The sequence below is a fragment of the Podarcis raffonei genome, chromosome 13, assembly GCF_027172205.1.
Source record: "Podarcis raffonei isolate rPodRaf1 chromosome 13, rPodRaf1.pri, whole genome shotgun sequence".
Classification (NCBI taxonomy): Eukaryota; Metazoa; Chordata; class Lepidosauria; order Squamata; family Lacertidae; genus Podarcis; species Podarcis raffonei.
In genome coordinates, this window is record NC_070614.1 from 30,519,588 (window position 1) to 30,532,110 (window position 12,523).

The window sequence follows — 12,523 nt, forward strand, 5'->3', positions numbered from 1 at the left end:
ATAGTCTTGTTTTTGGCACCTCTTGAAAAACTCTTTTTTTCTTTGTTTCCACAAGCCTCCCCAGGCATGTAATTTCAACATGCCATTTTATTGTGAAAGATTGTTTTTTAAAACAATCAGGAAGGCTGATCGATCGCCAAATGGCTGATATATTGCAACATAGCAAACAGTCTGCTTAATAATTATGAAGAATAACTCAATAATGTGGAAGGTACTGTATTTTTAAATCTCAAAAGGAAGGTTTGGACAACAGCCTGGACTGGAAGGATTAATGATTTGGGAGTTGCCGTGACATTAAACTTCAGAGAGTTGGATAACAGCCCAGATTGGAATGGAGCCAGTTGAAGCTGCGCTAGCAAAAAGACAGTTGGAAAAGTATATTACACAAATAAAGCTATACTCGACGGACGAAAGGATATATGAATTCTGACATGATAGAGAATCGCAGAGCCAGAGACAAGGAGTTAGAGTGTTATAATTGAGATGTGGAAATATGGAAACAACAATGAGAGGCAGGATTGAGATTTGGAATTATGCTTCAAGGTCCAGACTATGAGAAGCCTGAAAAAGTAATAATTACAATTTGTAAGATAATTTGACCTTTTTATTTTAGTTTTTTTCTTTTTATTGGATTATGATTTGATATGTTAATTGGATGTTTTTACTGGGAAATTAATAAAAATGATTTAACAAATAAAAGCACAATAAAACATCAAACGTTAAAATTAAATTTAAAAATCCCTTCCAGTAGCACCTTAGAGACCAACTAAGAGTGTTATTGGTATGAGCTTTTTATAAATTCACACTTCTTCAGATACATCTGAAGAATTCATAATTTGAAGAAGTGTACATGTACACGAAAGTTCATACCAATAACAAACTTAGTTGGTCTCTAAGGTGCTACTGGAAGGGATTTTTTTTTATTTTGTTTCGACTACGGCAGACCAACATGGCTACCTACCTGTAATCAAACATCAAAAACTTCCCTAAACAGGGCTGCCTTCAGATGTATTTTAAAAGTAAGATTGTTTTGTATTTCCTTGACATCTGATTGCAGGGCTTTCCACAGGGTGGGCACCACTACCAAAAGGCCCTCTGCATGATTTCCTGTAACCTCACTTCTCGCAGGGAGGGAACCGCCAGAAGGCTCTCAGAGCTGGATCTCAGTCTGGGCTGTACGGTGGGGGTGGAGACGCTCCTTCAGGTATACTGAACCAAGGCCATTTAGGGCTTTAAAAGTCATTGTCAACACTTTTGAATTGTGCTCAGAAATGTACTGGGAGCCAATGTAAGTCTTTCAGAACTTATCAAGTTAGTGGCTGTATACCCTCTGTGCTAACTTTATGCGAACCATCAAGCCACTCGATATATCTTGGACGGTTTCACCCAAGGTTTGAGGATCCCAGTGATGGGTGAGCACAGTTGCCATGAGGCTTCCAACCAGAGTTTATTCTTGGAGCATCCTGACATTGCTGCAGAAAGAGAGAGAGCCACAGAGAGGATTTCTGACCCCTGCCTGGACCCACCCCTAGGGGATTTTCAGGTGCATACTTTGGGCATCATACCTAAAAAGGCTCTGGGCAAGTTAATTCACAATCTGTCATATCCTAGGCAGGGGGTGGGTGTGTCTGTGAATGATGTAATCCCACATGAATTATGCTCAGTGTGGTATGCCTTTTTGTATCACAACGAAGTTGATCAGATCCTGCCACACCTTTGGCAAAATGTGACACTGAATCTGCTTTCTGCCTGCTCTCCTGTACATCCAGGTGATTTCTGACTGCTGGGTTTTGAATTGAATCACTGCTGGTATATTGATAAAGCCATGCCCATGGGCAGTGCCATTTTAAAAAAAAATAGAAAAAGAGGTGCCGGAACTCAGCATGAACACCTTCCTTGTTCTCCTAGAAAGCGTGTTCTCTTTAAAGGAGAGCACGTGTTGCGGATGGGGCCGAGCAAAGCACCCCATGGTTGCCAGGCAGGATAGATTGAAGGGGCTTGGATCGGATTGGTGGTTGGTGTTACTGGGGTAAATTTGATGTTGCCATTTTTGGGGTGGGAACAGAGGTTATTTAAACAAGGCTCACAGCATGTTCCTTTCTTTTCCGCCCTCCCTTGATTGGGCTTGTGCTTTGACCTTGCTATGCCTGTCATGGGGTCGTCCGCATTGGTGCGGGGGCCTGGTAGGAATTTTCCTTTTGGCTGATTAGTGTGTGCCAATTGGTTTTTGCCTACTGTGTAGCAAATTGTCACAACTTGTAAGGTTGGCGGTTAGGCATTGGTTAAATTGGTTGGTGGAGGGGTATGGATTGGCTGTGCCTGCCCCTCCAATGCTGCTGCTGCACGGGAATTCCATTAAAGGAATTCAGGGGCTTACCATCCTCTCGTCCAAACCCCTGGAATCGGGTGCGGACCGCGTAAGCTCCTGGGAGCATGCGGGGAGAAGCTGAGGGTCTGTGTCGCAGCTCCAGTTATCCCTGATCTTGTTCCTCCACACTGGCTCTCGCTGGAATCCGGGAGTCAGTGCTGTCCCCCAAGGCGGGGGGGACAGCTAGTCATAACCAATGCCTAAGCAACCACTCACAATTTGTATTTTAATAAAGTTGTGGCAAAATTATGCCAAAAACCTTAAACAAAAATTATGTGTGATGTGTGAGTTATTGGGGTTGCGGTGTTTTGGGGACCTCAGCACACAAGGGCAATGGTACCCACCTGAAAGGTGCTGGAACTGGGGTCTGGTGAGTTCCAGCTGAAAAAAAGCTCTGCCTATGGGCTGCTTAATTCAGGTTCTGTAAGTGCTTTTGCACAGATAAAATTGGCTAGAAGAAATGCTTTCCCCATGAGGATATCCTCATGGGTAAAGCATTTTTCTCATCACTATGTATTGGAATGCATTTTTCTTTTTAAATTCCTCATAGGTTCATATTATGCATTCTCCCCGGAGCTTAATTTGCTGTAGAGAATTTGTTCATTATTTGAATATATTCTGCTCTCAGGATATATCAGATTAAATCCTTGTAGTAGGATAGCACACAGATCTGATTTATAGAACCACTGGATTGAGTAATTGAGTATATATAGTGGATATGTTATATAAATGAAACCTTTTTGTTTCTATTTCTATTATTATCAATATTATTCACTCTGTTTAGAAAAATATTAATGCAGCTCCATTACCCCCTCCCTTTCACCCAAAGAAAACCGAAAGTATAAGTGTCATGACAGTTTAAAATAATGTGTAAACACACTAGATTCAATCAACACTATGACTGCAGTTTCTTCTCCACCAGCCTTTTAAGTGCTCCTAAGACATCCTGGTTTCTCAGTGTATAGATTAAAGGGTTTAACATGGGTATCAGTGCTGCGTTAAAGATATAAATAATTTTATCAATAGTATGACTGTCCTTAGATTGAGGTTTGATATATGTGATTATAGAATTTCCAAAGAACACCAGCACTACAACTAGGTGAGATCCACAAGTAGAGAAAGCTTTCAGTCTGCTTCCAGATGAATGGATTCTCAAAATGGCCACAAGGATACGTGCATAAGAAAAGAGGATGAAACAGAAGGGGAAAAGGACTGTGCAGGTGCTGGTGAAGTACATTGTCAGTTGTCCCACAGCCATGTTAGAACAAATTAATTTCATGAGGGCTGTGAGCTCACATGCAAAATGATCCACCTCATTATGTCCACAGAAATGGGCAGGATTTGCAAGACAGGGAACAATAGCAAGTAAGAAGGCCATTGTCCATGATACAATAGCCAAAACAATGCAAACTTTCCAATTCATGATAAGCATATAACGGAGCGGATTGGAAATGGCAACATACCGGTCATAAGCCATGAATGCCAACAAGAAACATTCTGTTGATCCAAGGTATATACCAGTGTACATCTGAATGTAACATTTAGCAAAAGACATGACGGGTCTGTCCACCAAACAGTTGGCAATAGATTGTGGAACTGAAGATGTACAAAGACAGATATCAATGATGGACAGATTACAAAGGAAGAAGTACATTGGATTATGGAGCCGAGGATCAGCTATGACTACAAATAGAATGAGTCCATTTCCGATTATGTTTCCTAAGTAGATGATGGTCATTAAAGCCGCCAATCCTATCTTTGTTTTGGGATGTCCAGAAAAGCCAATGAGGACAAATTCAGTGATGTCAGTCTCATTCATTTATACGTTCTGCAGAAAGATTTTTTGGGGTGATCAAGGAAGATATTAAAGATATTCAATATCTGAGAAAGCTACATGATTAACCATATATAACTTATATATAAATCTAATTTATATGAATATTGCAAACCAAGATACTGATACCATTAAATTGCATCAACAATTTTTAGGATATGAACTATAGAACTGGTAGCTAAATAGATGATCAAGAGGGGTGGGGTGGGGGGATTGGGTTGTTGTTGTTTTTTGATTATGTATTTTGTGGCTTTATATTTTGATTTTATCCTGTGATCCACCCTGAGACCTCTGGGTATAGGGCATAATAATAATAATAATAATAATAATAATAATAATAATAATACCATGCAACACATAACTGATATACAAAAAACCCAGTGATATTGTGGGGAAAGAGACTTGGGTGGGGGGAGTACATGTACTTCATAACCAGTTTGTCCAATATGCTAGCTGAGTAAATCCAATTAATGAAACCTCACATGCTACATGTTATGTATCACTGTGTCCAAATTAATTTACTGAATCAGCAAAGCTTGAAACAGTAGGAAATATGAAGTGCATGAGACAATACAAGGGCACAGCTACCAACTGCAAGTTGAGGCATGCATGAGGCATGCATTGCAATGCAAACATATTATTTCATGATGATCATATAATATATGGGACTGGAGATTGCAACATACACCTGGTTAATGGCATGATAGGTCTGTCCACTAAACAGCAATAGCTTATGAGAATGAAGTGGTGGTAAAACAGTGTCAACCATGGAAAAATGAAAAATGTGCATTCAACTTAGCAACTACGTAAGACCATGAGTCCATTTATAATTATTGTCACGAAGGAGGTTAAGATCAGAAAATTCATGAAGCCCATTCTGGCCTTGATTCCAAAGCAATACAGTTAATTTAATATATCCAATATCCAATGAAACACAAATATTTCTGTAAAATTCCCCTAATTCCAACTGTAGAATTGTTCAATAGAAAGGAAACCAATTCAGTTACATATGGCTCCTGGTTTTGTACTGGGATTTATTAGAAATAATTACAAATTAAAATATGACTCTAACAATAGCAGTACAATAGATCTGCCAGACTAAACTGAAAAACCCGAAGATGAATAAGTATCATCCGACCTTCTGATTGGGAAGCCCTAGGCTCTGTGGTTTAGACCACAGTGCCACCCACGTCCCTTTGGTAGACCAAATACACAAAATGATTGATTCAGCCAAAATGATTGATACCAATAGGCATTCATGTTATCTGCATATACCTAATGTCATAATATCTGATAATTTAGGAAGGAGGGCTGCAGCTCAATGGAAGAGCATCTGCTTTGTGTGAAGATGGTTCCTAATTCAATCTCTGGCATCTTCAAATATGGACAAAAACGCTCCCTGTCTGAAACCCCAAAGAGTCACTGTCAGTCAGCTTAAAAGATAATGAGCTAAATGGCCTAATAGTGTGACTCAGTATAAGGTAACTATGCTATGCTATCTAATTATAATTTACATGTGAAATGGGGGTTTTAAAGCTATTTTCTCTTGTTATCTTCCATTTTATCTAGAACTATGTGATGGTTTCTACCCTTTCAAATGCACACTAATAAAAAACAAAACAATGTTTTCATTTAAGGCACATTTTAAAATTTCCCAGCATGTTTCTAAAACATTTTTAAGAGTTGCAAGAGGAAGGGGGGGAAACTGTTTTCAGTTGGCTGGAAGCATCCCAGATTATTATTTCATTGATTTTCATCCCTTTCAGATGAAGGTTAAAAATGGGTAAGGCTTTGTCAAAGTTAAATCTTTAAACATTCCAGGGATTTCAGTTGGACTGATGCATTGTGACACTTTTAATGAAGCTTTATAGAACAGAGGTATATTATTTTCATAATTATTATTAAATTTATATATTGTTCTTCATCCAAGGATCACAGAGTTGTTTACAATACAAATCGAAACAGTGGAACCAAATAATCAGGTCAATTAAAAAAGAGCTTACCTTTTAAAAAATCTCTTCAAATGAGGGTGAAAAATCTACTCAGTAGTGACAATATGCTTTTTTAAACATCAGCTCATTGTGGTAGATTTCTCCCCACAATTTTGGTAAGATAATGCAAGAATATTTTGGTAACATAATGCAAGACTGAGAAGAAGATGTTTGGAGCTATAGTGGCATTTTTTGCAAATTAAAAACGTAATATACAGTTCTGGATCTAGTGTATTACTAACAACGCATGTTCAGAATCTATGTTACTGATTCCTTTTGACTCACTATGTTCATCAAATTAAAAAGAAAGGAAAGCAATAAAGGTCTGAAATCTGGCTATAGCACTTTTACTTTCTTAATTATTTTTCTTACATTATCCAGGCCTTCAGTAATTATCCTTATATAAGTAGCATAAGTTTAATTCCTAAACAACAGGTATGTGTATTTGTGTGTGTGCATTGTTACATCCAGCTAAAGATACACAGTGCTATATTAGTTCTTGATTTCTGATTTGCCCTTCCGCATTCCCATATGATACAATCCCCACTGACTACTTTGTTTGAGAGCGTTGAAAATAGATCTACAACTATCCAGCTTATAAATCTGAAGTTATCATCAGAAAACTAGGTTTCACAACGAAACTGTAGACCTCAACAACTTGAGCAAAATTAATTGCACTGAACTTACTTGAACGCACTCAAGGGTTATTCTGATCCCCTCCTGCATCCACTGACTCTGGTCTTTAAAAAGTGTAGGTGGCACTTTAGAACTTTCTACCAACAGATATTAGGCAGACAACATTATGGCATTGTTTTGGGTGCCTGCTATTATCTTTTGTGCTCCAGAAGTTGTGTTATGTTAAAAAGTATACACATTTTATACATGCTAGTTTACACACACACACACGTCCACACACACCTGAAATTAATGTTTATTTTGCATTTTATTGGTATTCTGGAAGAATATATTAGACTTGTAAAATGCTTATAGGTCTTCTGTTCTATTATACAACACACAAATGTTGTCTATATTATGCTGTATCTCATTTGTCCAAAGAAATGACTGGAAATATGGCAAGGATGTGCATTGGACTAAAAAATAACCTTGCAGTTGTAGGTGTTAATTTTTTAAAGTTGCCGATTTATTTTTCTTTTTTTAGTAAATGTTATTGAAATTGGGGGGGGGTACAAATATGACTATCAGATATCTTTTTATCAAGACTAAAATGCTAATCTAAATAAAAACACAGGGCAGAAATAGAGAAAAGAAGGGAATAAATGAATGGGAAAGGGGGGGGGGGATAAAAATAAAGAGAACTTCTGATTCTTCATCTGCCAGCTATATAGAAAATTATTCAACATGCCCACTCCAAGATAACACCCAACAGGAAATCTACCTTCTATAAACCAACACTATTTTCAGTTTTCAAAGCCAGATATTAAAAGTTCATTTTCTTTTTCATGCAAAAAGTCTATAAGAAGTTTCCAATCTATTAAATGTAAATATTAACAGTGATTATTCTGATTAAGCACATTGATTTCACTAACTCTGCTAAGTCCAGTAATTTTAATAAAGATTCTCCTCCCTGGAAGAGAGGGGAGTGATTGTGGGCGGGAGCCCGAGCTCCGCCTCCCCCACTCACCTGGCTGGCGCCCACGCCCATCGGCAGGCTCCCAACCAGGTGCCTCCGAGGGGGCGTTTACAGCAGCCTAAATGCTGCGGCGCCAGCCCCTCCTCGGCCTCATTCTCCGTCATCCTGTCGCGAGTCACCCACCCTCCACTCCCTTTGAGCTCAGGGTCTTAGTTTTTCCTTGGCCTTGCTATGGACCTTATGTTAGTCGCCCTGGTTGTCCGGGGGGCCTGGTAGGAATTTTTCCATTTGGCATTAGGCTTTTTGGTTTTTTCGCCTACCTCGTAGCAATCGTCACAACTTTTGTGGTATTGTTGGGTAGGTTAGGCATTGGAAAAATGTGTTGTGGTGTCGAAGAGCTAGGTGTGGCCATCGCCTATGCCTTCAATATTTTGGGTATTCCGTTAAAGGAATCTGGCGGTCGTGTATTCTGTCCGATGCCTGCTTGGCAGGAGGCCATGGCACGACCCTTGGTGACATCAGGGGAGAGCCTATAGTTGGATTAGCATCAACAGGCTCCACCTACTGGTGAATAAACCCCCCTTGTTTTAGATATCCAATGCCTAAGCCAATACGTTTTTCACTGCTGTAATCAATAAAGTTGTGGCCTTTTCTTGCCCATTAACCTTATATCTTGTGTCCTTGTGTATTCATTTCACATTGCGGGGGTTGGGTCCTCGAACCACAACTATCCTCAACTGTAGGTATCTGTGCATATAAATGTATTGCTGCTATATTGAAACAAATGTATTTCTGCTATATTGAAACATATTGAAATAAAGTTTCAGTCTTTTTCTAATTCTATATCCATTAGTCCCAATAGGAAGAGTTCTTGTTTCAAATGAAACTTGATCTCCAAAATCATCTGTATCAGCGTATGTATTTGAATCCAATACTTTTAAAAAGCTTTTTCACATGTCCACCAAGCATGATAAAATGTCCCTTCATTTTTCTTGACACTTTCGGCCGGTATTTGGAACATTTTTATACATTCTAAATAACTTCTCAGAATTTAAATTTTTGACATCAGGTGTAGGGTGGGAGGGCATGGCTTGACTTGGCAAACATGACTTTGCAGAACAAATTAAGATCTCTGCCGGGCTTATTTAGTTCCGGAAACCAGAGGTGATTCAATGCTAGGTTATAGGAAGATTTCATCTGATAAATGGGCCTTTTGGTTTCCAAATTATTTGCTTTATCATAGGGTTGAGGAACCTGTGGACTTCTAAATATTGCAGGACTAAAGCTTCTATCATCCCTGACTACTTATTACGGTTGCTCAGGCTGCTGAGAGAAGGAGTCAAACATCATTTGTAGGACCACCAATTCACCATTTCTGCTTTATCAGTAAAATAATAGCTTATCTTTCTAATATATTGAACAGATTAAATCATTCGGGTAGGATAGCCCATATCTGATTTACAGAACAACTGGATAGATAGATGATAGATAAAGAGGTCATACATTATGACAACAAAACCTGTGCTTTAGTTTCTTATTATTATGTTTTATTTTTTATGTTTTTATTTCCTTTTATTGCACATTTCAGAAATATAAAGTTCTTTACAAGGAATTTTTTTTAAAAGCTTATTAAAAACATGACAGTGATATGATAATTTAAAATGCCATTAAAACTCACAAGATTCATCCAATATTATGACTGCAGGTTCTTCCCCACCACCTTTTTAAGTGCTCCTAATACGTCCTGGTTTCTCAATGTGTAGATTAAAGGGTTTAACATGGGTACCAGTGCTTGATTAAAGATATAAATAATTTTGTCACTAGCCTGTTTGTCTTTAGACTGAGGTTTGATGTATAGTGCTATAGCATTTCCAAAGAACACCAGCACCACAGCTAGGTGAGATCCGCAAGTAGAGAAAGCTTTCAGTCTGCTTCCAGATGAATGGATTCTCAAAATGGCCACAAGGATACGTGCATACGAAAAAATGATGAAACAGAAAGGGAAAAGGATTGTGCCGGTGCTGGTGAAGTACATTGACAGTTGTCCCACAGCCATGTCAGAACAAATTAATTTCATGATGGCTGTGAGCTCACATGCAAAATGATCCACCTCATTATGTCCACAGAAGTGGGCAGGATTTGCTAGACAGGGAACAATAGCAAGTAAGAAGGCCATTGTCCATGATACAATAGCCAAAACAATGCAAACTTTCCAGTTCATGATAAGCATATAACGGAGTGGATTGGAAATGGCAACATACCGGTCATAAGCCATGACTGCCAACAAGAAACATTCTGTTGATCCAAGGTATATACCAGTGTACATCTGAATGTAACATTTAGCAAAAGACATGACGGGTCTGTCCACCAAACAGTTGGCAATAGATTGTGGAACTGAAGATGTACAAAGACAGATATCAATGATGGACAGATTACAAAGGAAGAAGTACATTGGATTATGGAGCCGAGGATCAGCTATGACTACAAACAGAATGAGTCCATTTCCAATTATGTTTCCCAAGTAGATGATGGTCATTAAAGCCGCCAATCCTATCTTTGTTTTGGGATGTCCAGAAAATCCAATAAGGACGAATTCAGTTATTTCAGACTCATTCATATCCTCTAAGTTCTGTATAAAGATTTGTTTTTGGTGATCAGGGGAGAAATAAAAGTTACTTAATATTTGAGAAAGTAAAAGAATTGACTATATATAAACTAGACATTTACAGTATTGAAACTACAGTATCAACCTTGAAATTGATAATGCTATGATTAGATAAAAATGTGTAGGATCAAAATTATAGAAACTCCCTGGATAGACAGATCAACTAATATTTATACGCATCACAGGTAATTTATTGAGAAAGCCTGAGATCTTATTAGATGTTTCCCTTTTTTTATTTCCTACGTTCCTGCGTTCTCACACCACATCTGGGGAAACATCACAAACACATTTTAAAAAGATTTCTAAGTGAATTCACTAAAAAATTGTTTAACATAAAAATAACAGGTCAATAGAATGCAAAATAATTTTGCCTATTTCTTGTGCTATATTAGAATGAGATTTCAGACATTTGAATATATGACTCCCATATAATATAATTTTATTTCTAGATTAGGACACTGGGTAAGCCTTTGAAAAATTTAAGTACTTTTTCATTCTTGTCAGTGGTAGATATGTAAGTATGCATGTAACTCTTCTAATGAAGCTATATAGAACAGAGGCATAGTATTTAATGTACAAGCTAGCATATCCAAGAATAACTAAGTGGAATACATAAGGTTAATTAAAAATGATAGCTTACCTTTTAAATACAATCTTCAAATCTATGCAGTTTTGACAATAGGCTTTCTCTAAAAACATTCAGTGTATTCTGGTTATTTCCAAATATTTCCCCCATAGTTCTGGTAGGATAACACAACAACAATTTCAAGAGACTTTGGGAAAGAAAGTGGGGCTTTTTGCAGCTATGATGGAGTTCCTTGCAAATTAAAAAGTAATATTTTTAATTATCCCTTAAATTGAAAACTGTTCTGTATCTAGCACATTAATATCAATATGTTTGCAGAATCCTTTTTTCTGATTGCTTTTGGCTTACTAGCTTTATCAACTTAAAAATGAACTAATACAATTAAAATCTCAAAGCTGGCTATATGGCATTTACTTTCTGAGTTCTTTTTCATATGCTCTCTGGTCCTTCAATAGCTATCTGTATATAGATAACACAGATTTGGTTCTTAATCAGGTGTATTTATGTTTCAATGAAAAAATATACTGAAGCATTGTCACATCTGGATAAAGATACATAACATTATATTACTTCTTGATTTCAGCTATATCCTTCTGCATTCCCATATGAAATAATCCCTATTGACTAATTTACTTGCAAGCATTCAAGGCACTCTATAACTAGTCATATAAATATATAGTTATTATCACAAAACTATTTACAGTGGTACCTTGGTTGTTGAACTTGATCCATTCTGGGAGTATGTTTGACTCCTGGAACTGTTCGAAAACCAAGGCATGGCTTCTGATTGGCTGCAGGAGCTTCCTGCACTCAATTGGAAACTGCTGAAGCTGCGTCACATGTTCAGCTTCTGAAAAACATTTGCAAACCAGAACACTCACTTCAGGGTTTGAAGTGTTTGGGAGCCGATTTGTTCGGGATCCAAGCCCCTTCGACAACCAAGGTACCACTGTATGTTCAGCAAAGAGTGTTTAGGCCTCAACCATTTAATGAAAAGGAATCACACCAAGTTTACTAGAAAACAGTAGAGTCTTCTAATGTGCTGGTGGCACTTTGCAACTTCCTGCCCAGAAATATTAGGCCAGTACTATCATCCTGGAGGAACTTTAGCCAAACCAATACATAAGCTTTGAAAGCTTTTGTGAGACTGACATGATGATGGGGAGCCAATATGCAGGAGGGCTAGAGTTGGGCTAGAGAAATGCAAAAGACTCTGCCTGGGGCTATAACCTGGCAAGTGAAGTTCAGGTGACTGAGACGGGATTGCACCTGCCTTGAAGTGGCCTTCTTTTGCTGTAGCAACTGAGCAATCAGACCTTACAGACTAACTTTTCAGTCTGGGCCACTGAATCTTATTATATCCCTAATAGTGGCTGGACCGCTGGTCTTATCTGCGGCCAGTGGAATGCACAGTTCCCCTGTCAAAGTGGTGAACTCCATGAGTTGCCAACAAGCCTGCAATGAAGCTGGCCCCATGAATACATAATC

At 38.2% G+C, this 12,523-nt stretch overlaps 2 protein-coding genes across 2 annotated transcripts; both read right to left on the reverse strand.

Moving 5' to 3' along the window:
* Positions 1-3,263: 3,263 nt before the first annotated feature.
* On the reverse strand, positions 3,264-4,187 carry LOC128399720 (olfactory receptor 13H1-like). Its single transcript, XM_053361413.1, has one exon. It carries the CDS (start codon positions 4,185-4,187, stop codon positions 3,264-3,266), a length of 924 nt encoding a protein of 307 aa, XP_053217388.1.
* A 5,290-nt stretch (positions 4,188-9,477) lies between these two features.
* LOC128400448 (olfactory receptor 13H1-like) lies at positions 9,478-10,401 on the reverse strand. Its single transcript, XM_053362636.1, has one exon. The coding sequence runs from the start codon at positions 10,399-10,401 to the stop codon at positions 9,478-9,480; it is 924 nt and encodes a 307-aa protein (XP_053218611.1).
* Between the last annotated feature and the right edge of the window lie 2,122 nt (positions 10,402-12,523).

Excerpts from the sequence above, each read along its gene's own strand:
- LOC128399720 (XM_053361413.1), bottom strand. The coding sequence starts at position 4,187 with ATGAATGAGACTGACATCACTGAATTTGTCCTCATTGGCTTTTCTGGA.
- LOC128400448 (XM_053362636.1), bottom strand. The coding sequence starts at position 10,401 with ATGAATGAGTCTGAAATAACTGAATTCGTCCTTATTGGATTTTCTGGA.